The sequence below is a fragment of the Pleurodeles waltl genome, chromosome 12, assembly GCF_031143425.1.
Source record: "Pleurodeles waltl isolate 20211129_DDA chromosome 12, aPleWal1.hap1.20221129, whole genome shotgun sequence".
NCBI lineage: Eukaryota > Metazoa > Chordata > Amphibia > Caudata > Salamandridae > Pleurodeles > Pleurodeles waltl.
In genome coordinates this window covers 559074539-559102392 of record NC_090451.1, presented here as the reverse complement: position 1 = coordinate 559102392, position 27854 = coordinate 559074539, and the positions used below count along the sequence as shown (strand labels likewise).

The 27854-nt window shown below is 44.8% G+C and overlaps 1 protein-coding gene across 1 annotated transcript in view; it reads right to left on the bottom strand.

The window, feature by feature from the left end:
* ZNRF1 (zinc and ring finger 1) overlaps positions 1-27854 on the bottom strand; it is a 279814-nt gene that overhangs the window by 37583 nt on the left and 214377 nt on the right. Inside the window, exon 2 of the mRNA XM_069217645.1 lies at positions 14351-14446. Within this exon, the coding sequence (XP_069073746.1) occupies positions 14351-14446 (96 nt within the window). The remainder of the gene's footprint in view (positions 1-14350; positions 14447-27854) is intronic.

Sequence of the window (27854 nt, the reverse complement as noted above, 5' to 3'; positions counted from 1 at the left end):
TGGTGTTACAGCCTCCTTCAAAGGACACCCAGGCCTTATTTATGAAAAGTTTGCCCCGCCTTTGCATAATTTTTTGACGCAAAAGCGGCACAAACTTACAAAATACAATTATATTTTGTAAATCTGCACTGCTTTTGCATCAAAAAATGACGCAAAGGTGGGGCAAACGTTTCATAAATCAGGCCCCAAGTTTTCTACACATCTCTGGCGGTGATTCCAATCATAATATCAGCACTTCCAGAAAAGTTTTCTGGTGATCCACAGAAGTTTTCTTTAGTCCCAAACCAGTGTCAGTTACACTTTTTGTGCGAGTTGAACGTAATAATTTTTCCATATGATTAAGCTAAGGTGGCTTTTGTTTTGTGTAGTAAAGTAAGAATGTAGCCAACTGGATCAAAGGAAAAAATATCCTTTCGTTTATATTTTCTATGCCTCAGATCAGATATGGAAATTGTATGACAGCAAAACACACACTTTCCTTTAGATGGTGAAACAGGACCATCAAGATGTATTAAGTTATATTATCACAATTAATTACTTGGTAATTGTGGTTGGTCAGAGTAGAGAAAGGCCTCCATTTATAGAGGTGTTTGAAGTGAATTGAGGGATGTTTTGGCACAGGTGGTTATCCTCCCATTAGGTCCCTGATTATGAGTTGGGCGGTAAATCGGTGTGGTAAAAACACACCATATTTTCCCGACACTGGCTGTAAAAATCATCCACTAATCCAGATAAATCGTACAATTACAAGTATTTTTCAGGTCCCACAGTGAGACTGTATCGCACCCATCTTTACAGCAGAGCATTTGAAACCCTGCATAGATAGGAAATGACATCACCAAACAGGAAATGTGTCATTTTAACATCACCAAAATGATTGGAAAAGCATTGGCGATCACTCTCATTGCTTGCGACATCTTCTGCTTTTTGGGCTACATCTGCCAAACAAAGAGCATTTGGCAGCCATTTTGTGAATTGTCAATCTACTTTAATCTGGGATAATTATCCAACCATACATATCCAGTTTCCGAAGCGATACCATGGTTCCTGAACGTTTTAGAAAAAAAAATTCTGTGAGTTTGGATTGCAGGTTCTGGCAGAGGAGGTGGTAAACGAAAAGTCCTGGCTGATGAGACATTTTTTCCACAAACCCAGTGCAAATACAAAAGTGGATATCTGAAAGAAAATTACTGGAAAATTAAATTCACTCTCATCACACAGAGGAAGCGTGGAAGGCTGCACAAAACGCTTCCAAGATTTGATGTGTATTGTTCGGGACGTTCTCTTAGATCCTGGCAACCAGAAGAGGACCACTCAAAGAGCTGAAGCTTACACCAGAAGTCTAGTAAATAATCAACCTGGCCAGCACTGAATGTACTGAGGGTGTAGCGAAGATGGAAGAGCAGAGGCACCCATTAACAGTTACAGCTACATCATAATTATGCATGTAGTAGAATAAACAATAGGTTACAATTATCCAATTAACACAGGACATTAAAATTGTTCCACTATTTATTATTTTACAAACTCTTCTTCTTGTAAGATCACATGGACTATAAGAAAAAAAAATATTAGACACACACACACACACACACACACACATATATATATATATATCTCAATTGAATTTCAAAATTAGAAAATACAAAGGCAAGACAGTCCTAGAGGAATAGGATCAGTCTTCTAACAGCTATGTGTCAGCACCATAACAACCAGCAAGATGCCTTAAAGCACCTTCAGCAAAACAAGCTTCAATGATTAGGGGATTAAAAAAAACAATAATCCTACACTCACCTCATACTGCTGTGAGCTCGAAAGGTTTTGTGGCAATTCCACCCATATGAGTATCAACACAACAACCACCATCATTATTGCTGTAAGTAACAGCAGTGTCAACCACAGATCACCTTGCCTCTATCTGATGTGTTACCTACAACTTAAGCAACTATTACAATGGCTGTGACAAGAGGCAATTAATTTAAATTTGGCTTCCCTAGTTATCTTCAGAGCCCTTTTCAGTGTACTTTCCCACTCAACCTCGTTAAGGGGTTTATTCATGTCTGCTGCCCATTCATTTTTCAATGGGTCCAATGAGCATTTAGGGGGTCATTCCAACTTTGGCGGGCGGCGGAGGCCGCCTGCCAAAGTTCCCCCGTCGAAAGACCGCGGGGGTCATTTCGACTTTCCCGCTGGGCCGGCAGGCAACCGCCAAAAAGGGCACCCGCCGGCCCAGCGGGAAAGACCCTGCAACAATGAAGCCGGCTCCGAATGGAGCCGGCGGAGTTGCAGGGGTGCGACGGGTGCAGTAGCACCCGTCGCGATTTTCACTGTCTGCAAAGCAGACAGTGAAAATCCTAATGGGGCCCTGTTAGGGGGCCCCTGCACTGCCCATGCCAGTGGCATGGGCAGTGCAGGGGCCCCCAGGGGCCCCACGACACCCGTTCCCGCCATCCTAGTTCTGGCGGTGTAAACCGCCAGAAACAGGCTGGCGGGAAGGGGGTCGGAATCCCCATGGCGGCGCTGCAAGCAGCGCCGCCATGGAGGTTTCTCTGAGCCAGGGGTAATCCGCCGGATCCCCTTTTCTGACCGCGGCGTCAGAATAGCCCTGGAAGCACCGCCAGCCTGTTGGCGGTGCTTCCGTTGCCCTCCGCCCTGGCGGTCATAGACCGCCAGGGTTGGAATGAGGGCCTTAGTCTGTTCAATGAGTGCTCTGTACATTAACGTGATATGCCTATGTTTGCCATCAGTAGTGCAAATCACTCAAACTGTGGTGTACATGGTAGTTCATTTTTTCACATCACTGCCGAGGTAATAGGTACTTGATTCCCTCCCGTCCCTGTTCTTTCCTGCTATGAAGACCATTCCACCTCCCTTGAATTGGTAATGTTGGTGGGCCAATCAGTGGAGTTCTAGTGCGTATGGAGCTTGCATTTGTGCCTGCTATAATATTCTTATCCAATATATCGGAGCGCCCTTATACAATGTAATCTTTTGCAGTCCTCTATTTGGTTATCAGTAGAATTCACATCAGTGCTGTGGTTGTAGGAGTATTTACAGTTCACCTGGCCCAGTTTAGAAAGTTCCCCTCCCTCCATCTAGCAGCTCATTGTAACTAGGCTGCTCCATAATATATCTTAAAATCTGGGGTGGCTAATACCCCTTCAGATACCAAGATAGTGCACCTCTGCAGCTTTTGGTTCCTCAATTTAAATCTAGGAGGAAAGTCTACATTTCCAGAAAAGAATTATTTGGAATTATTATTGATAGAGTTGTGAAGTAATATAAAAGCCTAGGTAGTGCCACACATTTCGTAATTACAATGGACCCTGTGACAGATATTGGCAGAGTGTGCCAAATTTCACACAACTTTTCATGGTGGCTATTGCTGGATTTATGTCCCCACCCAAGAAGTCCACTTCTATCCTATGCTCCCATTTAAGTCTGTTTTCCAGAGTGGATAACCTAACATCTCTCTCAGGTTGGCGTATAGCGTACAGACAGCATTTGCCCCAGCCAACTTTTGAGATTTCCCTGAAGTACTCCAGAGCTTTCATAGAGCCGTTGCTCATGTCTCTGAGGTTGGCTGTGGTGGGTGAAATCAAAGTCCATGAAAGAAATACCGGTAAAATAACCTGTGCAGCAATGAGTAGTGTATTACATTAGCTAACTGCATTGATACTTCGTTCATATTCACTAATGCAACATCCTTTCAATCTAACCTACCCTCAAAGAGCAGCTACCTACCATCCTAGTAAGCGACCTCGATTGTCAGATTGAAAGAGACCACAAGCCAAACCAAATTAACACAGTTGTTGTGAGGTTATTTTAGCAGCATTTTAAGGTCACATAATTTTAGTGATAGTCCTGCAGCTTGTGCCCTTTAGCCTAGAAACAATTCATTTTAATATTTTAGCAGAAGCTTCACTTTGTGGTGATGTTGTTATTCTGTTGTTTGCTCTGCTTCGAAATTGTTTCATTTTTTAGCATAACATTTTCACTCTGCGTTGCCCAAGGCTGTACATGATAATGTTGTTAGTACAAAGTAAAAACATCATATTCTTTGTCACTGTCTTTATCAGTAGAATTCACATCAGTGCTGTGGTTGTAGGAGTATTTACAGTTCACCTGGCCCAGTTTAGAAAGTTCCCCTCCCTCCATCTAGCAGCTCATTGTAACTGGGCTGCTCCATAATATATCTTAAAATCTGGGGTGGCTAATACCCCTTCAGATACCAAGATAGTGCACCTCTGCAGCTTTTGGTTCCTCAATTTAAATCTAGGAGGAAAGTCTACATTTCCAGAAAATATTTATTTGGAATTATTATTGATAGAGTTGTGAAGTAATATAAAAGCCTAGGTAGTTGTGAGAAAGTAGCCTCTTTCTAGCCTTGTTGCCCCCACTTTGGGCCTGTTTGTGAGTGTATGTCAGGGTGTTTTCACTGTCTCACTGGTATCCTGCTTGCCAGGGCCCAGTGCTCATAGTGAAAACCCTATGTTTTCAGTATGTTTGTTATGTGTCACTGGGACCCTGCTAGTCAGGACCCCAGTGCTCATAAGTTTGTGACCTAAAGGTATGTGTTCCCTGTGTGATGCCTAACTGTCTCACTGAGGCTCTGCTAACCAGAACCTCAGTGGTTATGCTCTCTCTTTACAAATTGTCACTAACAGGCTAGTGACCAATTTTACCAATTTACATTGGCTTACTGGAACACCCTTATAATTCCCTAGTATATGGTACTGAGGTACCCAGGGTATTGGGGTTCCAGGAGATCCCTATGGGCTGCAGCATTTCTTTTGCCACCCATAGGGAGCTCTGACAATTCTTACACAGGCCTGCCACTGCAGCCTGAGTGAAATAACATCCACGTTATTTCACAGCCATTTTACACTGCACTTAAGTAACTTATAAGTCACCTATATGTCTAACCTTTACCTGGTAAAGGTTGGGTGCTAAGTTACTTAGTGTGTGGGCACCCTGGCACTAGCCAAGGTGCCCCCACATTGTTCAGGGCCAATTCCCCGGACTTTGTGAGTGCGGGGACACCATTACACGCGTGCACTACATATAGGTCACTACCTATATGTAGCTTCACAATGGTAACTCCGAATATGGCCATGTAACATGTCTATGATCATGGAATTGCCCCCTCTATACCATCCTGGCATAGTTGGCACTATCCCATGATCCCAGTGGTCTGTAGCACAGACCCTGGTACTGCCAAACTGCCCTTCCTGGGGTTTCACTGCAGCTGCTGCTGCTGCCAACCCCTCAGACAGGCAGCTGCCCTCCTGGGGTCCAGCCAGGCCTGGCCCAGGATGGAAGAACAAAGGACTTCCTCTGAGAGAGGGTGTTACACCCTCTCCCTTTGGAAAATGGTGTGAAGGCAGGGGAGGAGTAGCCTCCCCCAGCCTCTGGAAATGCTTTCTTGGGCACAGATGTGCCTAATTCTGCATAAGCCAGTCTACACTGGTTCAGGGGACCCCTTAGCCCTGCTCTGGCGCGAAACTGGACAAAGGAAAGGGGAGTGACCACTCCCCTGACCTGCACCTCCCCTGGGAGGTGTCCAGAGCTCCTCCAGTGTGCTCCAGACCTCTGCCATCTTGGAAACAGAGGTGCTGCTGGCACACTGGACTGCTCTGAGTGGCCAGTGCCACCAGGTGACGTCAGAGACTCCTTCTGATAGGCTCCTTCAGGTGTTGCTAGCCTATCCTCTCTCCTAGGTAGCCAAACCCTCTTTTCTGGCTATTTAGGGTCTCTGTCTCTGGGGAAACTTTAGATAACGAATGCAAGAGCTCATCCGAGTTCCTCTGCATCTCTCTCTTCACCTTCTGCCAAGGAATCGACTGCTGACCGCGCTGGAAGCCTGCAAAACTGCAACATAGTAGCAAAGACGACTACTGCAACTCTGTAACGCTGATCCTGCCGCCTTCTCGACTGTTTTCCTGGTGGTGCATGCTGTGGGGGTAGTCTGCCTCCTCTCTGCACTAGAAGCTCCGAAGAAATCTCCCGTGGGTCGACGGAATCTTCCCCCTGCAACCGCAGGCACCAAAAAGCTGCATTACCGGTCCCTTGGGTCTCCTCTCAGCACGACGAGCGAGGTCCCTCGAATCCAGCAACTCTGTCCAAGTGACCCCCACAGTCCAGTGACTCTTCAGTCCAAGTTTGGTGGAGGTAAGTCCTTGCCTCACCTCGCTAGACTGCATTGCTGGGAACCGCGACTTTTGCAGCTACTCCGGCCCCTGTGCACTTCCGGCGGAAATCCTTTGTGCACAGCCAAGCCTGGGTCCACGGCACTCTAACCTGCATTGCACGACTTTCTAAGTTGGTCTCCGGCGACGTGGGACTCCTTTGTGTAACTTCGGGTGAGCACCGTTTCACGCATCCTCGTAGTGCCTGTGTCTGGCACTTCTCCGGGTGCTACCTGCTGCTAAGAGGGCTCCTTGTCTTGCTCGACGTCCCCTCTACCTCCTGGTCCAATTTGCGACCTCCTGGTCCCTCCTGGGCCACAGCAGCATCCAAAAACGCTAACCGCACGATTTGCAGCTAGCAAGGCTTGTTGGCGTTCTTTCGGCGGGAAAACACTCTGCACGACTCTACAAGGCGAGAGGGATCCGTCCTCCAAAGGGGAAGTCTCTAGCCCTTTGCGTTCCTGCAGAAACCGCAGCTTCTTCTGTCCAGTAGAAGCTTCTTTGCACCCGCAGCTGGCATTTCCTGGGCATCTGCCCATCTCCGACTTGCTTGTGACTTTTGGACTTGGTCCCCTTGTTCCACAGGTACCCCAGATTGGAAATCCAGCGTTGTTGCATTGTTGGTTTGTGTCTTTCCTGCATTATTCCTCTAACACAACTTCTTTGTCCTTAGGGGAACTTTAGTGCACTTTGCACTCACTTTTCAGGGTCTTGGGGAGGGTTATTTTTCTAACTCTCACTATTTTCTAATAGTCCCAGCGACCCTCTACAAGGTCACATAGGTTTGGGGTCCATTCGTGGTTCGCATTCCACTTTTGGAGTATATGGTTTGTGTTGCCCCTATCCCTATGTTTCCCCATTGCATCCTATTGTAACTATACATTGTTTGCACTGTTTTCTAAGACTATACTGCATATTTTTGCTATTGTGTATATATATCTTGTGTATATTTCCTATCCTCTCACTGAGGGTACACTCTAAGATACTTTGGCATATTGTCATAAAAATAAAGTACCTTTATTTTTAGTATAACTGTGTATTGTGTTTTCTTATGATATTGTGCATATGACACTAGGTGGTACTGTAGTAGCTTCACCCGTCTCCTAGTTCAGCCTAAGCTGCTCTGCTAAGCTACCATTATCTATCAGCCTAAGCTGCTAGACACCCTATACACTAATAAGGGATAACTGGGCCTGGTGCAAGTACCCCTTGGTACTCACTACAAGCCAGTCCAGCCTCCTACAGTAGTGCCACAAATTTCGTAATGGCAATGGACCCTGTGACAGATATTGGCAGTGTGTGCCAAATTTCATACAACTTTTCATGGTGGCTATTGCTGGATTTATGTCCCCACCCAAGAAGTCCACTTCTATCCTATGCTCCCATTTAAGTCTGTTTTACAGCGTGGATAACCTAATATCTCTCTCAGGTTGGCATATAGCGTACAGACAGCACTTGCCCCAGCCTACTTTTGAGATTTCCCTGAAGCACACCAGAGCTTCCATAGAGCCTACAGTATCTGCCTGCTCCCCCTGTAAAAACAACAGCATATTGTTAGCTTAGAATCCAATATAATATCTCTCTTGTATTATTGTGTTTGCTAAAGCCTCAACAGATATCACAAAGAGGGTGTTGTTGCATGGCTCTGTCTAGTGGGTAAGATGTAGATATCATCCGTTCTGTCCAACTCGGGGCAGGTGCGCATGTATAGCAGCTCAGTTCAGCTTCTGAATCCAATACCCAGGCCCATTCTATCCAAACCTTGGTACAAATACTCACAATGCAGAGTACTAAACGTTTTTCCACAATCAATAGCTAATACCAGTGCCTCCTGGTGGTCACAGGTTGGATCATCTAATATCTGGATCAGCCTCCTAACATTGTATTATGTTTTGAGATAAATCCGCTCTGGTCAGGGTGAATCAGTTCATGTATGCTTGGGAGGAGCATGATAGCTAATATTGTGTTCTGTACTTGATAATCAGTGTTAAGCATTGGGAGAGGGTTGTATGAAGTCATTTGTAGCTCATCCCCTCCTTGCGTTGGTAGTGCTATAAGTATTTCGTACTGTGGGAGAGTTCCTGTGTGCTTCTTGCACTATTAAAAACTGTAGCCAATTTTGGCACTAATTGGTCTAAGTACGTTGCATAGGACACAATAGGTAAACCATCCAAGCCCAGCACTTTGCCCTCACCATTATCTTAACTGCAGCCAAAGCTTCCTACTCTGTCTGCCCACATTACAGCTACTTTTGAGGAAAGCCTGCGCCTTTCCTCTGACTGTATAAAATCTAGCATTGTGTGTGCTGGACGCACCATCAGGGCAGGGTACAATGCCTCATAGTATTCAGCAAACACTGCATTAATCCCAAATTTGGGTTTGCCAACCAAGCGAGTACACTTCTGGCTTTCTCTCTCTTATCCTGGGTATTAACCAGATGCTTTCCCCAATCATACACCTTCTGTCTCTTTAACAGGTTTGCTAACTTCTCCCTCTCCTCAGTTCAGCTTGAAGCTTGAAAAAGGCTGATTGTCTTTTCTCAATATCTTTCAACACTTGTTCCTGTTAAGCTACTGCACGTCTGGATTGGCCATTTCACCACTGAAGTAACTATGTAGTGCCCCCTCACAACTTTAAACAACATAACCACACAACTCCTCCTTCACACACTCTACCAGTTTAGATGAGGCCTTACCATCTGTAAAGTAAATGCATCTTATTTCCCCAATAGTGTACCTAAATGCTGGATCTTCCAGTGCTTCCACCCTTAATCTCCAGCGAGCTAAAGCTGTTCTCGCTGCACCTATTTCAGTGACAGTAACAAAAGATTATGGTCAGAGTAAGTTCTGGCCAAGTATTCTGTACCTCCCATATCAACATGAATTTCAGGTAGTGCATGCTCAAAAACAAGGAGTGCCCCCTTAAGTATAGATAATGCACCCTTCAAGTGTCGTGACCAATGTGTTGCTCACAATAACAATGCCGTTGCTCATGTCTCTGAGGTTGGCTTTGGTGGGTGAAATCAAAGTCCATGAAAGAAATACCGGTAGAATAACCTGTGCAGCAATGAGTAGTGTATTACATTAGCTAACTGCACTGATACTTCGTTCATACTCACTAATGCAACATCCTTTCACTCTAACCTACCCTCAAAGAGCAGCTACCTACTCTCCTAGTAAGCGAACTCGATTGTCAGTTGAAAGAGACCACAAGCCTAACCAAATAAACACAGTTGTTGTGAGGTTATTTTAGCAGCATTTTATGGGCACATTATTTTAGTGATAGTCCTGCAGCTTGTGCCCTTTAGCCTAGAAACAATTCACTTTAATATTTTAGCAGAAGCTTAATTTTGTGGTGATGTTGTTATTCTGTTGTTTGCTCTGCTTCAAAATAGTTTCATTTTTTAGCAAAACATTTTCACTCTGCGTTGCTCAGGGCTATACATGATAATGTTGTTGGTACAAAGTAAAAACATCATATTCTTTGTCACTGCATGGAAGCATATGTGTTTTTACATTAGGGCAGTTTCCTTAAAATCCTAGATGTTTTATTATAAAACACCTCTCTGCCCCATATACATTGGAGGGAAATTCAAAGTTGCCATTGCATGCTGTTCGTTTCATTGCAGCTGTATGCTGAGACTAGACATCTTTTCCACCTACATGGGAGAAGACTCTTGGTAGACCAATAGCACTCTTTGCTACTACCATATTCAAGTAGGGGAGATGATGTCTTCCTAGGGGTCCTGAAGGGCGGATTAGGACTAACACTGCTGTGCTCTAGTATAGACCTTTAGTGATGTAGAAAGGAATTCTAAATCATAGCATTGTGACACTATGGTGGGACCTTTCTTATGTTTTACTTTTTTTGTCACCACTCTGTTTTTATCATGTTTCATTATCCTTATCATTGCAGTACATGCCTTTTTATCTAGAGTGCAGCTGATTCAATACATTTCAATTAACCAATTCCTGCTTCTGTTTGTCTTTGCATGTGTGAGACGAATGTAACTGAGGGAAAAAGGCAAGATCTGTTCCACCAAGATTTCCCTGAAAAATCAGAATTCCACGCACAGGGCTGCCACAAATCACTTCTACTCTAGAGTAATGGTGAGGTACTGCTGGCTGGCCAGAAGGGTTATGCTGACAGTTGTCATGCGGTGTGGAACTGGACCCAGTTCCCCACAATCGTGCGCTGCTGCCGCCCAAATCCAATAGTCTCATTGTTATGATGAGAGCCAACACGACATGGCGCTAACGTTTGGTCAGGCACTGAATTATAGATCTCTCGGAGTAACTCTGTCTCACTACATTATACAGGCACCACAATACTATAAACGGAGACATCCGTTGTATTGAGGATTTCCTCGTCAGCTAGATAGGGAGCACCTAGTTATGGCTGTAGGTTGTTCAAGCTCGAACCTTTAAAGGATTAATCCCCAATTGGTGTCCTCATTCTCTGAGCAAATACATTCAACAAGGCGAACCCAAAACAAGTGGTAATTGCAGTAAACATGAGCACCCCCCCCCCACTAATCATTTATTAAATATTGGCCTCAAAGCCCAAGGGGTGCTGTTATGTTTGTAGGTGAGTGGAGTAATGTTTAGAAAAGACATGTCACCTCCATCATTTTTGCAATGGTACTCATTCTGACTTTGTGAGTTGTGTCTCCTGGAGGAACCCTTTTTGAGCTCCCCTTATTTTTAAGTACGGCTGGCCATTATAACATTTTGCTATTGAGGCAAAATCACCTCATGTTCCATTGTAGCAACCTTACCATTCAGTGATCCTTGGGTGGTTCATTCATGTATGTTCATATTAGTATCTGCTTTACCAGAGCCCCACCACACTCCTCTAGCATAGATATTGTGCCAATATGGGCAGTTCTAACAAGTGAGTTCACAATTAAAACATAACAATAAACATTAGAACTGAACCACAAATGTCCCCCTCTCTGTACTGACAGGCTAGCACCCTCTGTCCAAATCAAACATATTAATGAAATGCTCATTTGTTTACCGGCCAGGCAGTGTTGTTGAGGGGGAACTGGCAACTAAAGTGCCAGCTTCCTGTCTGCCACCCCTGCATCCTAATTGCACCCACAGTCAAGGCACCTGGCTTGAGGCCATACAGTTTTCAGATTCTGGTTGTAAATCTGCATTTCTGGGCTGCTCTCTGGGTTATCTAGGGCATCTTTCTGCTATCTTGTGTCTCTGTGTCATTGGTAGAATCTGTGTCAGCATCAGCCTCCTCCTCCAACAGTCCTCCAACAATGATTGAAAGATAATCACATTTAAGGCTTGCTACTGTTGCAACTGCTTTGCCTCCTTCCAGTCTAGCTTGTTGCTGAGTCAGGTGGCTATTCTCAGCTCCTCTCCCCTTTATCTTTTAGACTAATTTTGCCACCGACAGGGGGATCAGCACTCAAACCTATATCTGTTGATCCGCTCCTACTCTTCCTGAAGAGACATGAGGAACTGGGACTATTCATCAGGCATGACCTCAAGCTGGCCGGGAAGAGTGCAGCTAACTTGATCCCCAAAAACAAAGTGTTTTCTTTACTTCTTTAAGAGATGCTCTTTGGAACTGGATAGCCACCTTGAAATCTGGGAAAAGTGTACACAAATATTGATCACACTACTACTGTAGAATGTTTGGGGTACATAATTACACTTAAGGGCATTACGATTGATGAAACAAAACTGTCAGTAATTGTTCAGTGTTCCACATTAACTTCAATCAAGACTAGTCAAAGTTTGTATTAGTAGTTAATTTATCAGTTTCCTGCAATTATAAGACCTATCACCAAGTTACTACAAAAGGGAACAGCTTTTATTTGCTTAGAATAGGAAGGTCAGGCTTTTCGTTATTGAAAGAGTGTTTTTATTGTCCACCTGTTTTGCACCACCCAAATATAGATTGTCAATGTATTGTTGAGATGAATGTGTCCTATGGTGCTATGGGAGGTGTTTTATCTCAGTGAAATCGAAAGGCTGGACAGGTTCGTCAAGTAGGTTACTTTTCTAAAAAAAAATCACCAGCTGAATCATACTGCAGTCACTGATAACTCCCTTAACTGAGTTGATATACTTTCAGACATCAGCACAGAAAGCACTGGAAAAGCTGAGAATACTTATACATTCTATGCTGATCAAAGATAATTCTTTCACCTCAATATGTTGTAGGTAAGAAATCATGATTACTCACAAAAAACTGCATCAGAAAGAATCTTCTAAATCGCAACTTAAGTTTGTGGGAGCATTTATGACTGAAGAAACAGTGAATCTATTTATTGTAAATTGACTCAGTTTATACAAATCCATCCAATATTTCATGCATCTTTGTTTTAACCCTGTTCTGCAAAAACACAACTTGATTCACAACCCATGACAGTTGAAATTAATTCTAAAAATAGTACGAGGTACATACATTTTAGATGCAAGATTTGTCAGAACAAAGTAGCCATGTTTGGTGGATTAGAAGGGGTCTGCCCAGAGGAGGGACCATGTGAATCCACCACTAATATTCATGACCCACATGTGTTGCAAGAATTTCATGCCACATCCTGACAAACAACATTCCCTGTCACCAGGATATCAGCCTTTGAGAAGGACACTTTCAGAAGGCTGGAAGGACACTGTCACATGGCTGGTGACATGGCTTAAGGCTGAAGACTCAGCAAGTGCTGGGAGTGATACTCCAGGCCCGCTTACGCAGAGTTCATCTCAGGCAAAAAAGGATTACAGCCCTTGCAGAGTGCTGTGTTGTCCGAAGAGAGGTGTTGCATGCATGGAGAATGCACTATATGATAGAGCACTGAAGACGAACTACACTTCCCAACATGTCATGAACTCCCAGGCAGTTTGGTGATACGCTGATCACCTTGGATTTTTGGGTATAACTTGCCTCATGGCCCACAGTATCTTTACTAGTCATTTGTGATACTATGTTGCTGTAGCCAGAACTGCGCTACACAGATCTAGGGTTTCCATACACAAGAACTGTTGCTTCCCTTGGTATTGTTTGAAGGATATTGGAAATACAGAGATGTATCTTGAAAGGCAACTTGTTTTGTGAGGAAATTAACTTTGAACTACTTGAATATATAAAAAAAAGGGGAAGGAGTACACTGCCTGGCAAAGCAGCATACAATTCTCTCAGATGCACTGTGGTAAATGCAGTGCATAAAAACAGTTGCTTTATTTGAAAGTCTTTAGTATTCACTATTGGCAGTGCAGCCAGTGCGGTGTATAGCTAGACACATGTTTTAGGATATTTGTCCTTTAGTAGACAGTAGCAACTTACATTTGGGGGAGCTAGCAATGCTGCTCAAAATCTTCTCAGGTTTCTGTAACACTCTCAGAGCGCAGGCGCATCCCAGAACTTGTCAGCACAACAACCCGACAGAGTCCAACACAAAAGGGGGATGGAGCACACTGCCTGACATACCAGCACATAATTCTCCAAGATTCATTGTGGTAAATTCAGTGCATAATAACATTTACTTTAGTTTAAAGTCTTTAGTTTCACCATTGTTGGTGCAGTCAGAGCCGAGTCTCTACAGACATGTGTTTCTGGATATTTGTCCTTCTTCAGGTAAAGAGTAACAAGTTAAATTTGGGGGTGTTGGTAATGTTGCACACAGTCTTCTCATATTTCCCTACTACTCCCAGAGTGGTCAAAGGCAAGTTTGCATCATCCATGTTGTCTCAATCCACTAAGAGGTGAGTCCTCCATGTGGTGGCTCGACTTCAGCTCAAGACAATAGGGAGGGTACAAACTCGTCCTTTGACTTGTTGATAGCATTATTGTGTGCCATACTTTGCAGAGTGATGGGAGACCTATCTAATACAGCATCCATTCTGACCCGTAGATCGGTTTGGAGGAATAATCAAACTAATGTTAACCATGAAGAATTTCTGATTGTGGAATTAAACAACGTGGCTCAATCATTGTACATGAATATTGACTATTTTTGTGTGCTCCACTCACCACCTTTGTCGTCCACTGTTTTTTGGTTCCAATGTAACATGAACCCCTCCACTCTCACACCTGACCTGATACCATTTCTGGAGGTCCTGCTAGCTGGACAGGAATACCCACACTGCCCATACTTAGTAAAATAAATATTAAAAAAAACATGAGAATCTGAATGTGCTTACCGTTATAGGAGAGGCGAGGTTTGCTCAGGCACATGATAAAGTGCATTTCCATTTCATCTGAAGCAACAGATTTGGAACAAATAGGACACCGGAAACCTACAAGAAAAGATGATTTTCAGACTTTGTCCACAAGTTGACATTTACAGGTATACACATATAGATGTCTCAAGCAGAGGTGGGTGTCCTGCCTTTTAGAGACATCAGCTTGAGAATTTCCTTTTAGACCTGTCCAAGACTTAGTAAGTCTGCATTATTCAATACCACAGAGCTGACTGCACCCAACCAAAGGACTCCCCGTTCAAACACTGTGGAAATCATGTAATGCTGCTGACGATCATATTTGACAAGACCCTACTTACAAACAGCAATTTTTACATATCCTTAAACATACCGAAATACCAAGAAGTAAGACAAGTGTATAAAAGTCACTAGACGCAATGAAAGAGAGCAATAAATGGTGTTATTCAATTTTTAAATACAAATAAAGCATATTAAGGAGGTTTCTACCCAAGATTATTTTAAGAAAAATGCCACTGCTCACTGAAAACATTCCTCCATGCACCCCATCAACTGTGCACACTTTTAGTTTCGCAGAATGACAGAGTCCCTCTGAATACTGTCAATAGTCCATGAGAATGCATCCTACTAGACCCTAAGCAGACAGACAGAATCCCTCGGAAATCACATGGATATCCTAAAGGTAGGTGAAAGTCTATTACATGACTACCAGAATGGCCCTGCGAAGGCTAGCAGAATGTCCCTGGACTGACTGGCCTTTCCAGAAGCCCAAGCTCTGCTGACTGCCCAATTTTCACTGAACTGATCACTATGTCAGAGTATCTGAGCAGAGCAAGCTACCAGATTTCCTTAGGGGCTGATGTAGTCCTTGAAGAAAGTATCCGAGTACTTTAATGGACTACCAGACAAGTCTTGAGCAGATGGCCACATGGCCATCTAGTACACTGCAAAACACTCCCAGAGAAAGAGGCCAATGTGTCCCTAATTTGCTTAAAGTTGCCTACATCTCAGTTACAGAAGAAGCGCAAGGTTTGTTTCCTTATGAGATCAGCTAGCACTTACACCTTTTGAGGTGAAAATTAATCCTTCTGACAAGAACTTCTCTGCTTTAAGGCAAAAAAATCTGAAATTAAAATGTTCATTCAACAAAAATAATTTTCGATCAAAAGGCCTTTGCTACTGGTCTTATCCAGTGCCGGATTAAACTCTGTGGAGGCCCCTAGGCAGTCGGAATTTCGGGCTCCCCCTCACAAATTATCTTCTAATACGTTTTTAATTTTACCAACCAAAAATGTTAATAAACCATGGGTTATATTTAAGAGACCCTAGCACCTCCTTGCGCCACATTAGTGTCATTTTGTTTTACGCTAATGTGGCCCAACGAGGCCAAAGTTGCAGCTCCATATTTACAAAGTGGTTCAGTGCATGCATTGCGCCACTTTATAACCGATTGCGCCACAGTGTGCCTGCGCCAGGCATACTGTATGCAAGAGGGACAATCCCCCATTATTAGGCTGAAAAAACAGTGCAATGAAATCTAAGAGATTTCTTTGTGTCACTTTTATCAGCATTTTTAACTTCTGCTCAGAGCAGGCGTTAAAAAGAGGCTCCCGTTGTTTTCAACGGGCATCAGGGTGCTTTGCAGGATTAGCGTCAACATTTTTTACGCTAATCCTGCAAAGCACCAATCTGGCATCAAATATTTTGACGCTAGTTCCCTAACTACCGCCATGGTGATGTTAGGGGGACGCTAAGGGGTGCAAGAAAAGTGGTGCTGCACTGGGTGCAGCACCACTTTTCTTACATTTGCCCACAATTTTATTGCACAAAACTAAACATTACACGTACGTAGTTTGCGCTGAATGTTTTTACAAACTGATAGCTTACATAAAATGAGCTTTTAAGAGACAAACTGTTACGTGAATCTGATTTTATGGTTTATGTACTTTACGTTGTTAATGGGTACATTACATTAATACAGTATTTTCTCTATTGAGTCTTTAATGTAAAGTTTTTGTTTCTTTGAGTTGATTCATTTTTTTCTGTCTTTTGGAAACAATTGAAGAAAGCTTGATTACAATTTTCTTTCAAGATCGAATCGATATTATTTTAAACCTTTGTCGTGGGGCCCATAGGCTGGTGCCTACTTTGCCTGTTTGGTAATCCGGCACTTGTGTTATCTCATGCTCAATGGGGCGCATCCCGTTTATTTATTTACTTTAGTGAAAACCTATCCCCAAGGAAGAGTTTTGCGTTGTAAATAGAAATATTTATTGCAGTGGAGTATTAAAAACACAACACTTTTTAAGGTAGATCAGCTTTCCACCAATCATAGGTTAATTAACTAAGTACCACTATATTAGGTAATAATACCTTTTGTTATTTATAGGGATTACATACCGTTAAAGTGCATTACAAGTGTTCTATCAAACAAAATACTATATTTATCATTATTGTTATTATTTGTATTAATAAATGAAGGAGCCACTCCATGGAGTGTTCCGCCGCTATCCTGCAAAATGCCCAATTGCAATTGTCAATCAGCCCAAGAAGAAGAGATATGTTTTTAACTCTTTCCTGAGACAGGCCTCTACATGGACAGAGCGATGAGACAGTGGAAGTCCGTTTAAAGCTTTACTCATCAGTACAGAAAAAGACCACCCTTCAGAACTGACCATACAAAACTTCAGGATCTTAACACGCAGTGCTGTGGCAGAGCAAATAATTATATTAGGACTGCAGTGGAGGGTTTTCCTGATAAAGTACCAGGGGCCCTGGTTATTGAATGGGCAGTGGATAATAGTCAGAGCTTTGAACAATAGTCTCTTCCTAATGTGGAGCTAACACAGCTCCCTCAGGTGGACAGAGACAGAATCACTACTTGATAAAAGCAGATTGAGGTGTGCTGCTGCATTTTCTACAGTCTGGTGTTTCCGGATTCAGTATTCTGAAACCCTTATTATAGGGACAGTAAGAGTAATCCAGCATAGAGGTTATCAATGCATGGACTACCTTGTCCGACAACTACTGTTAAGAAGTCTTGAAATGTCCTTATTGATTGAAGCAGACCAAAACAGGTTCCTGCTACTGACCTAATCTGGGTATCCACAGATAACTTATCGTCTATATTTTACTCCAAAATTCTTTGCTATCGCTGTAGGGGGTGGGAGAAGAGGAATACTGGTGTGCGCTTTTGATACCATGAGGGGATTTGTTTTCCCAGACAACATCAGAGGCCTGAGGATGAGGGGCTGACCCTGCCCACACCACGCCTAGTGGTGCAAAGCACCTAAACGTCTCCCGTGGCGCGGGACGTACTGATGTACGCTTTTGACATCGTAAGGGGACTCGTCACAGACATCACCGAAGGCCTGAAAAGGAGGGGCTGACCCCGCCCACACCGCACATAGCGCTACAAAGTGCCTGAACTTCTCCCGTGGCATGGGAAGTTGGCAGGCCACGCCCAAGGAAGGGCAGGCCTGTCCACACCCATCAGAGCCTGGAGGAGGCTGGGGTGTGCCACCTCCCTGATCATTTGCCCATTTTATAAAAATACATTTTTGAAGGCGGGGACCTTGCAGTACCATCAGGATTACCCCAGGATATTTGTTTGGCAGGTTGCTGGAGGTAATCTTCAAGCATGTCACCCCACTTTTATTTGCAAGGAGAGCTTGAGAGTTCTGCTAAGCTTTACGTGGGAAGAAGTTTGCGGTCGTTTGTGGTGGTCTCGCTATTATCTTAACTGAGAGAGTCCAGACTGTGGCAGAATATTTTATAAACCTGTTTCCCAAAAGTATTGTTTACACCATCTTTCTTACCTAGGCAGCCTGCTTCTGCCATGCCTTTCCTCTGGCCATTTTCTTTAGCACTGCTTCCTGACTGCAGCCAGTGCTAGAAGCATTTCTATACTAATTAAACGGGGGCTGGGCTTGTAAACCTTGAGGCCCCCCACTGGGAAGGGCAAAGATTTGCGTTCTCCAACTGGCCTAAGATAACCTCCCAAATGTTACGATAGAATGATTTAGCACCTTTAGTGGTGTGATGGTGCCTTATTAACCTCGGTTATTTGTAATTATATGCATCATTTTGTTTTGTGGAGAAATCCTTGTTTTTTTTAAATCAGTTCGGGTGATGTGTCCAGTTGGTTCTACGTGTATGTTTTATCTCCCATTGGGTCATTTGGTGAGAACAGACTTGTTGGTAATCCCTTTTTTCACTCCCACTTATTCTATGTTATGTGGAAGAGGAAGGCTGCTGATGTTACTGCCATCCCTAATAAACCCAACAAATGTGCTAGGACATCCAAAGATGAAAACACCCTTAATAAAATGATTGATTTACTAGAAGAGGTCGAGGAAATCTTGAACCTGTCCTTACCAACTTGGACTAGTGGTTCCAAGAAAAGTGCAAAATCAACATGGCCAAGCATTTTTGGTCAAAAAAACTGCTAGGATATGGAGAAGCACTAGTAAGTCACTCACAAGCCCGGTTCCCCCGTTCTTAACACCAGATGCAGTAGGGTTAATTACAAATGCTCGCCAGTTTGCCCACAATCACCCCTTGAACCAGTGGCGATTTGTTATAATAGGTTTGCACCCTTGACTGGAAATGATTTAGAAGGTCCACCAGGATTGGAGTGGGGGGGGGGAGGGGGTGGGGGGGAGAGGAGGTCAGCATCATTACTTAATCACATGACTCTACACTGAACCTTTTTGAAACAGTGCTTGCCCAGCGTAATGAAGTGGTGGGTCTAAAGAAATTGGTAAAGTCTCTAGAAAGCAAATTAAATACTGCAAGTGACATGATTACTCAGATCACTAAATCCCAGACTTGTGTTGCTAACCTGCCTCTGCCTCCTTGTCCCTCTTTGCCACTTGCTCAATGCACCACGGAAGCTCTACCACTGAGTAGTCAAAGGAAATCTTTTGCAATCAGAAGGCCATGGCAGGTTGCTTATCCTTCACTTTGTAGTAGCTACCAGGATGAGAAACGTTGCATAGGCTGTAGACAGAATTCCAGGCATACGCCTAATCATTTAGGCATCCACACTGTAGGGCTCCCCAGTGAAACTATTGTTCCAGCATACACCAGAGCATTACATAGAAGGCAAATAAGGCATGGTCAGTTGGATAGGGACTTGTGCGGTCTTACCTGAATGAGATCCGCCCTTGCTGGGCTCTGTATGAGTAACTACAACTTTAAATTGATTAACGACCCTATGTCGGACAAGGTTTGCTTTGATAGTAGAAAGTCATTATTTAATAAAGTCCTATACTGGTTAAGGAGTAATTACAAATGCACGTCGATCATCATGCCAGACATCCTGAATGTACGAAGGAAATCACTAGATTTAGAGTTGTACGATACAATTGAGATTGAGGTGGTTTCTAGGGAAATCTTTGATGGCCTCTTGGCAATAGAAGACTGTGATATACCCCAGGAACAGCTATTCAGTTTGTCTTTTCCAGTAATTTTGACCGTAGCTGTCCCACAGGAGCAGCAAGGGATCATTCTAGGAGAAAGCAACCCCTGTCTGGGGTTGATTGACTGTCTTCTGATACCACCCAAAAGTTTCTTACTCACAAATCCATTGTGGTAAATGCCAGGGGACTGCCATCCCAGACAGTGATATTGCTAGACAGCACCTTGGGGGGCAGGGCTCCTATATTAGATACTCCACTGGAACATTGGAACATCGATGGGCGGTTGCAGATTCTTTCATGGAATATCATAGGAATACGTAGCAAGTTGGATGACCAATTACGGGGAGCCTACATTGACCCTTTTCATATATCCCTGTTCCAAGAGACTTGGGGACAGGTGTACGTAGCTATTTCATGCCGCAAACTGCCTGATTTGCAAAATCAAGCTGTTTGCAACATGAAAATAGCATTTTGGCAGGTACCAAAGCTATTTTGTGATTCAGTAATCTATTTACCGAATCGCAAAATAGGTTTGCAAGTCGCTCTTTGGAAGGTGCATGCTGAAGGCGTCTCTTCCAAATAAAAAGTCATAGTGGTATGTAAGATTGTTTTGCGACAGTGAATGCAGACACAAAACAACCACAGTTACCACCAACTTCAAACTGGTGGTCACCCATTCACAAACAGGACCCCTTCCCCTTTGTGAATGGAAGCAAAAATATTTTGCAAAAATGAAAAGAAAACTTTTAATTTTTTTGATTGAAACGCATCCCGTTTTCCTTTAAGGAAAACGGGCTGCAATTAAAAAAATATAAAAAAAACTGCTTTATTTAAGAAACAGTCACCACTTCTGTGAGTGTGGTCATCCCCAATGGGGTGGCAAATTGTGACCTCCCTCATGAATATTGAGGTAGATCATTTGTGACCCCATTGGGAATCGCTAAATGTGTCTGAGACACATTAGTACATTTAATTTTGCAAGTCTCAAATTGCGAGTCGCAAAACAAATCGCAATTGGAGACTCACAAAATGAAATGGTCGTACATCTGGCCCTTGGACTTTACAACCACCATATAGATCAGGGTTTGTAACATATGCTGTGGATGCACTTTCTTTCCTGTCTGGTCTCCCCACTGGGGGCCTACTCATATGAGTAAAAGTATCTCTTGGATGGATCACTGAGCGACTGACAATCGAGTCGCCAGATATCTTAGGACTAACTAAGGGCTAGTAACAGTTCCATCACAACCCTCTACAACATCTATGTTCTCAGTTTGCCTTAGAAAATGTGTCCTTTTGAGTCAAAGCACCCTTGACCGTCATTTAATGTCATTACCTTATCAACAAAGTGTTATTATTGGGGGTGGTTTTAATACAGCCTTTGAGTCACTGGATTATATATACCATGGGTAACTGAAATTGAAGACGCAGGCCGGGCCATTCTGGAACTTAATGCCCCTCCATTAAAATCTTGCTCTGGTGTTGCTACCCAGTTAGCTCTGTTTACGATCACTCCGAGGGTTCGGGCATCCAACAGCAAATCAGCTTCTGATGTGGGCAGGCCATACAGATTTCACAGAAAGGCTGCCAAGAGTATAGTAGATTATATATTCCTTTCTCTCAACCTCTGGTCCTGGCTGGTAGACTTTCGCGTTGTACATAGAGTTGAGAGTGATCATAATCCATTACACATAACACTAAAAGAGGGGCTGCTAGCTGTCTCTTATGGGACAAAATTCCTGGGGACGTTACAGTTGGGAATTACAAAAGGGTTCTTAAGTGGTTCAAACTTATTTCATGCCCAGCCATCTTGCCTAATCTATGAGCATTTTGAATCAGTTCTCTCACCCAGATGGACTATGATTTGCGTTCTATACCTATCCTTAAAATCCATAATCATCTATTCAGTTCCATAGGAGGACTCTTTCAGGCTGAGGCAGGCCCTGATGGTACAAGACGAGCTACCACCAAGGCAGCCCCATGATTCACAAAGGATTGTAGGTGGACAAAAACCAGTTTGTGTTTAGCCATTGGAACTTTAAAACTCCCAACAAATCCGTGAAACCAGATGCCTTTATAAAGAGGTATTAGAGATGAGTAAAAAGGTATAGGATGAGCAGAATTGGCAGGATTTGGGTAGCCTGAAAGCCCATACTCCAACTGTCCATCATATACACCAGCAGAGATGGGTACAACACTTTGCAAATCTTGAACATCACATTGAGAACAGCCTACTCGTAACATCTACCCTACCCCGAAGAATAATGGTGATACAGCAAACCTAGGGTTCGATATCTTCTCACCAGGCAGCACCAAGGAAGCAATCTAGTCCTTGAAGCCCAAGAAAGCTCCATGACTAGACTGTATTACCGGTGATCTGTACTGTTTCGGAGGTCGAGATTTGGGCCTCATATATTAATATTTTGTCAAATGCTATTACGGCCAGGAGCTGGAGCGACCCCTGCCCTACTTAAAGATTTTATAAGACCATGCGTCTTATTTTTGGGCAGTTTGACCTAGCTGGAGCACTGTCTGTGCCGATGGCTTCAGCGCTGATGGGCTCTCACGGATCCAGTCCTGGATCCGGACCAGTGCCAGTCGTACCACCCTGACCTTTCCCACCACCAGTCCCAATGCCGACGCACCCATTGCCATTGTTATCCCTGACACAGAGCTGGATGACTGTCACCCGACGCCGACTACAACAGCAGCTTTTCCTCCTTGTTCGGATCCAGTGCCCTATTCTGTTGGGTAGGCCTCGGGGACGAATGGAGGGGAGGCTGGACCCTTTAGAATACTAGCCTTACGGAGAAGAAATGGACTGAAGTGAGCACTTGGTTGATGCCAGTGGAGTTTATACACCTCCAGATAGTGGTATGCTTTCTCCCCCTACAGAGGAGTGAACCTCTTCTCCTTCTGGTGGTGAGAAGGGCAGCTGAGGACCTGGACCTTCAGCTTCCCTTGGTGGCTGTTAAGAATAATCTCTTGACAGAGGTACTATAACCAGGAGCTTCCACCTCCAAACCCCTGCTCCTGTTAAATGATGCCCTCATTGACCTCCTTCTGGGTACCAGGTAAAAATCCAGCACAAAGCCTCCTGTGATTAGGACGTCTGCCCTCTGCCATCACCCGCCTCTACTTCCAATGGCACATTCGCTACTGTACCTCTGGCTAGGGAATCCAAAAGTTTGGATTCATTAGGGAAGAAGATGTTTTCTTCACCTGCCCTACATTGTGGTCTGTGAACACTGCATGCCTCTTGGGCTGTTATTTCTACACACTGTGGGATACGGTTGCGCAAGTGCTGCCACGGGTCCCAGAAGAGGCCCGGGTTGTACTCTCTCAGGCTATTGCTGGTGGGAGAGAAGCAACGAAGTTCACAATCAGTTGCCGAATGGACATGACCGACTAGCTAGGTAGAGCAGTTTCTACAACAGTGGCCCTGAGGAGCCATGCCTGGCTAAGGACGTCTGGGTTTTGGGGGGATGTCCAAACTTCCCTCATGGTCATGTCCTTAGATGGCACCGGTATCTTCGGAGACAGGGGAGATTTGACCAGGTCCGTGGGCCTCAGGGTAGCCCCTCGCCCTCACCACCCCCAAGTCAGCATTTTTTCTTCTTTCGTGGCTAGGGAAGGAGCTACCAACTGTACCAATTCCTGTCGTATGTGGCTGAGGATGTGGAACCCACCAAGCTCGTGGGTCAGGTGGCCAATGGTGGAGTCAGTCTGCACTGCCTCCAAAACGGCCTCTAAACCTTCCTAGTCTGCTTTTCCCCCATCAGGATCACTCCATTGGAGGCAGGATTCACTATCACCTGCCCCACTGGCAATCCATTACATCAGGCAGGTGGGTTTTGCAGATAGTCCGAAGGAGCTACTTCCTCCTCTTCAAGACTACCCCCAATCCATCCCACTATCTTTCAGATGACGAAGGATCATTTAGTCCTTCTCTGCAAGGAAGTTCTGGCTCTCTTGGTCAAGAGAGCCAAGAGAGGGTTCCCATGCCAGAAACCCCCAAAAAGGACAAGTCTTTGCCCTGTCCTACACTTATGAGCCCTCACTCTCTTTCTCAAGAAGGAGAAGTTCAAGATGCTCACATTGGCTCAGGTCTCGTCTGCCCTGGACCCAGGAGATCAGATGGTAGTTTTGCACTTGCAGGATGCTTACTTCCACACCCCCGTCCAGCCTGCCCACTTTGGTTTACGGTAGGCCACAAGCACTTTCAGTTCACCCTGCTCCCCTTTGTCCTTACCAGCGCACCTCGGTGTTCACCAAGGTTATGAGGGTGGTTTCAGGTCATCTGCAGAGATCAGGGATATCAGACTTCCACTATCTCGATGACTGGCTGTTGAAGGCGGGCTCGTCCCAGGCTGCCGTCTCCCACCTCCACACTAAGGCAGACCTCCTGCATTTGCTGGGGTTCACCATAAATGTTTGAAGTCACACCTTACTCTCTCTCAGTCACTCCCTTTCATCGGATCTATTCTGGACACAGTGCAGTTTCAGGCTTATCCTCCTGTGTGGTGAGTGCAGGATATTCAGGCTATGGTACCAATGTTTCAGCCTCTATCCTGGGTTTCGGTGAAAATGACTCTGAGGCTGCTGGGCCTCATGGCCTCCTGCATCCTGCTGGTGCCACTAGGCATATGCTGGCTTTGCAGTGGAATCTGAAGTTCCAGTGAGCGCAGCATCAGGAGAATCTCTCTGATATGGTCCAGATCTCGTAGGGTACTGCGAAAGATCTGCAGTGGTAGTTAATGGACTGCAATTAGGTCAGAAGCAGATCCCTCGCTCTTCCCCAACCAGACCTGACAGTAATGACAGATGTGTCACTCCTGGGATGGGGCAGCCACGTGGGAGAGGTAGAGATCAGAGGAATCTTGTATTTGGCGGAAGCAGAACTACACATCAACATGCCGGAGCTCAATGAAAACCGACAGGCATTGAAAGGCTTTCTTCCCTCTATCAACGGAAAGTCAGTGTAGGTGTTCACGGCTAACACTGCTGCCATGTGGTACTGAAACAATCATGGCAGGGTGGGTCGTGGACCATTTGTCAGGAAATTTGGCGTCTCTTGACATGGCTGGAACAGCAGGGCATACCCCTAGTGGTTCAAAATCTGGCAGGCTCTCCGAACGCCAGAGCGGGCAAATTCAGCTGAAAATGCCTAGCGGGGAACGAATGGAGTCTCTATCCAGAGGTAGGGCAAGGTCTTTTTCAACAGTGGGGAGAGCCTTGGTTAGATCTGTTCGCCTTTGCAGAGAACGTGCAATGTCAGCAGTTTTGCATACTGGAGTTTCCAAGGCGACAAGTGCTTGGGGACGCTTTTAATCTCAAGTGAAATTCAGGACTCCTGTATGCCTTTCCGCCCATACCACTCCTGCCCAGAGTTCTCAAAAAGATCAGGAATGACCGAGCCCAAGTAATACTTGCGGCTCCGGACTGGGCACAGAAGTCTGGTATTCGAAGCTGCTGACCATGACAATCGATCCTCCGATCAGACTGCCCTTTCGGGAGAATCTTCTGTCGCTGCAGCAGGGAAGAGTACTTTACCCAAACCTGTCCACTCTACGCCTCCTTGCGTGGAGATTGAGCTGCAGCTTTTGACCTTCCTCCCCAAATCTGTAACATCATCTTGACCCTCCACCAAAATGGTTTTTGCCTATCACTGGAAGACATTTTTGGTATGGTGCACAGACAAGTCTGTTGATCCCCTTTCAGACCCTCTTTCTGAGGCCCTACTGTTTATTCTTTTTCTTGTTAAGAAGGGCTCTGCTTTGGGCACTCTTAAGGGCTATTTGTCTGCTATTTCTGTTTTTTTGTGGTGGCCTGATCTGCCCCACTTCAGTCCAAAACAATCTGCCCACTCTAATCCAAAACACTCTGCCCCACTCCAATCCAAAACAATCTGCCCCACTCCAATCCAAAACAATCTGCCCCACTCCAATTTGCCCCTCCAGTCTGCACTACTTCAATCAAATCTACCTCACCTCAATCCAGTGCACCCCACTACATCTCAATTCACCCCACTTCAATCCAATCCACCCAGTCCAATCCAACTCACACCAGTCCAGTACACTCACCCCACTTCAATCCAGCACAATCCACCCCACTCCAGTCCAACCTTGCCCTCTAATCCAATCCACCCCACACCATTCCAACTCACCCCACTCCAATCAAATCCACCCCACTCCAGTCCGATCCAAACCACTCCAGTCACTACACACCCTTCCAAATCAACCCACCCCACTCCAGTCTAATCCAACCCACCCACTCAAATCCATTTTACCCCATTCCAATCTAATCCATCCCACTTCAGTCCAATCCACTGCAACCCAATCCACCAACTCCAATCTACCCACCTCACTTCAATCCAATTCACCTTAATCCACCCACTCCAGTCCACCTTAATCCATCCCACTCCAATCCACCCCACGCCAAACTACCTTAATCCAACCCACTCCAGTCCAATCCACTGCACACCAATCTAATTCACTGCACTCCAAAACATCCAACCAACTCTATTTTAATCCACCCTACTCCAATCCAGTCTACCCCACGACAATCCAATTCACCTCACTCCAGTCCACCCCACTCTGGTCCAACCCACCCTCACTCAAATCCAGCCCACCCCACTCCAATCCAATCCAATCCACCCTAGCTTGATCACTCCAATTCAATTCACCCACCCCAATCTAATCCACCCCACTCCATCCCACCCCAATCCAATCCACCTCACCCAGTCAATCCACCCCACTCCACTCCACTCAATCCACCCCACTCAAACCCAATCCAATCCATCCTACACTACTACAATCCAATCCAGCCTACTGCCTCAATCCACTCCACCCTATTCCACCCCTCAACACTAATCTCAACTCCACTCTGCATTCTAAGACACTCTGCCACTGAACTCTACTCTCGTCTATGACGATCTACTCCCCTTACTCCACTCTACGACACTCTACTATAACTAATCCACTCTACGACACTACTCCCCCACTCCACTATATGACACTGCACACTACTAACTTTCAGCCATGCTGAACAGTAGCCACACGTGTACAACATGGCAAAAACACATTGCCAAGCCAGTAACTCTTGTATAGGCAAGACCTACTGGCTTTGCTAATGCTTGTTTTCCTAACTGATCTCTTCTGTATATGACAATTCCCAAAGGGGTAGATTGGCAAAATGTCTTGGGCTGACTCTGTATAAGTTTCTGTTAAAAATAGGCCATCTATACTAAAGTCCAAAAGCACTTGTGCAATAGATAGGGTGTGCTTGCTTAAGGAGTGTGCATTCAATAGGCCAGTTTTAAAAACGGAATTCTTTGATGTATTAATGTACAACATGTCCTACGTTTTGCTGGCTGGGAACCAATTGTGATAAAGATGTAGCGCAGTACAAAGAAACAAAGGGTAGCACAGACTTAAATGATTCACAAAAAGATAAACCCCTGGCACCCTCTGCCAGTTGCTTTTGACATCCATTGCAGGACGGATTAAGCACCAGTAGCTCAACCCTTGTATACCTGCAACAGAAAATCAGAGTTGGAACATAAAGGCTGGCGCTAGTTGCAGGGTGCTTGCGGAAGAGAGCACATGGGCTTGCCGCAGGGGGGCCAGTGGCGCACAGGCGCCACGGATCTCTTTAAGTAGGCCGTGCACTGGGCTGCAATGGGCAACTAGACCGCACAGAAACTAAAATGGCGCCTCTAGACGTCCTCCCGGGCCTAGGAGAGAGTCTCTGCTCTCTCTGCAGAACAAAGTCACGGACTGGAGAATGGATCCTGAGAGAGAGGAACAAACTATCAAACACTCAACATCCCGCTTACTAGAAACAGCATACAGAAAAGGGTCTAAAAACATTCACTGCCTTCAAGTTGACCTCGTCTACAAATAAATTATGTCACTCAATCAATCAAAGAGCATTTGTATAGTGCTGCACTGTCACTTCTAGGGGTATCTGGGCACTGTGGGTGCAACATCTGTTGAAAAGACAGGTCTTGAGTATCCTCTCTGAAGCCTGCCAGGGAGGTTGCTGTACGAAAATGGAGGGGT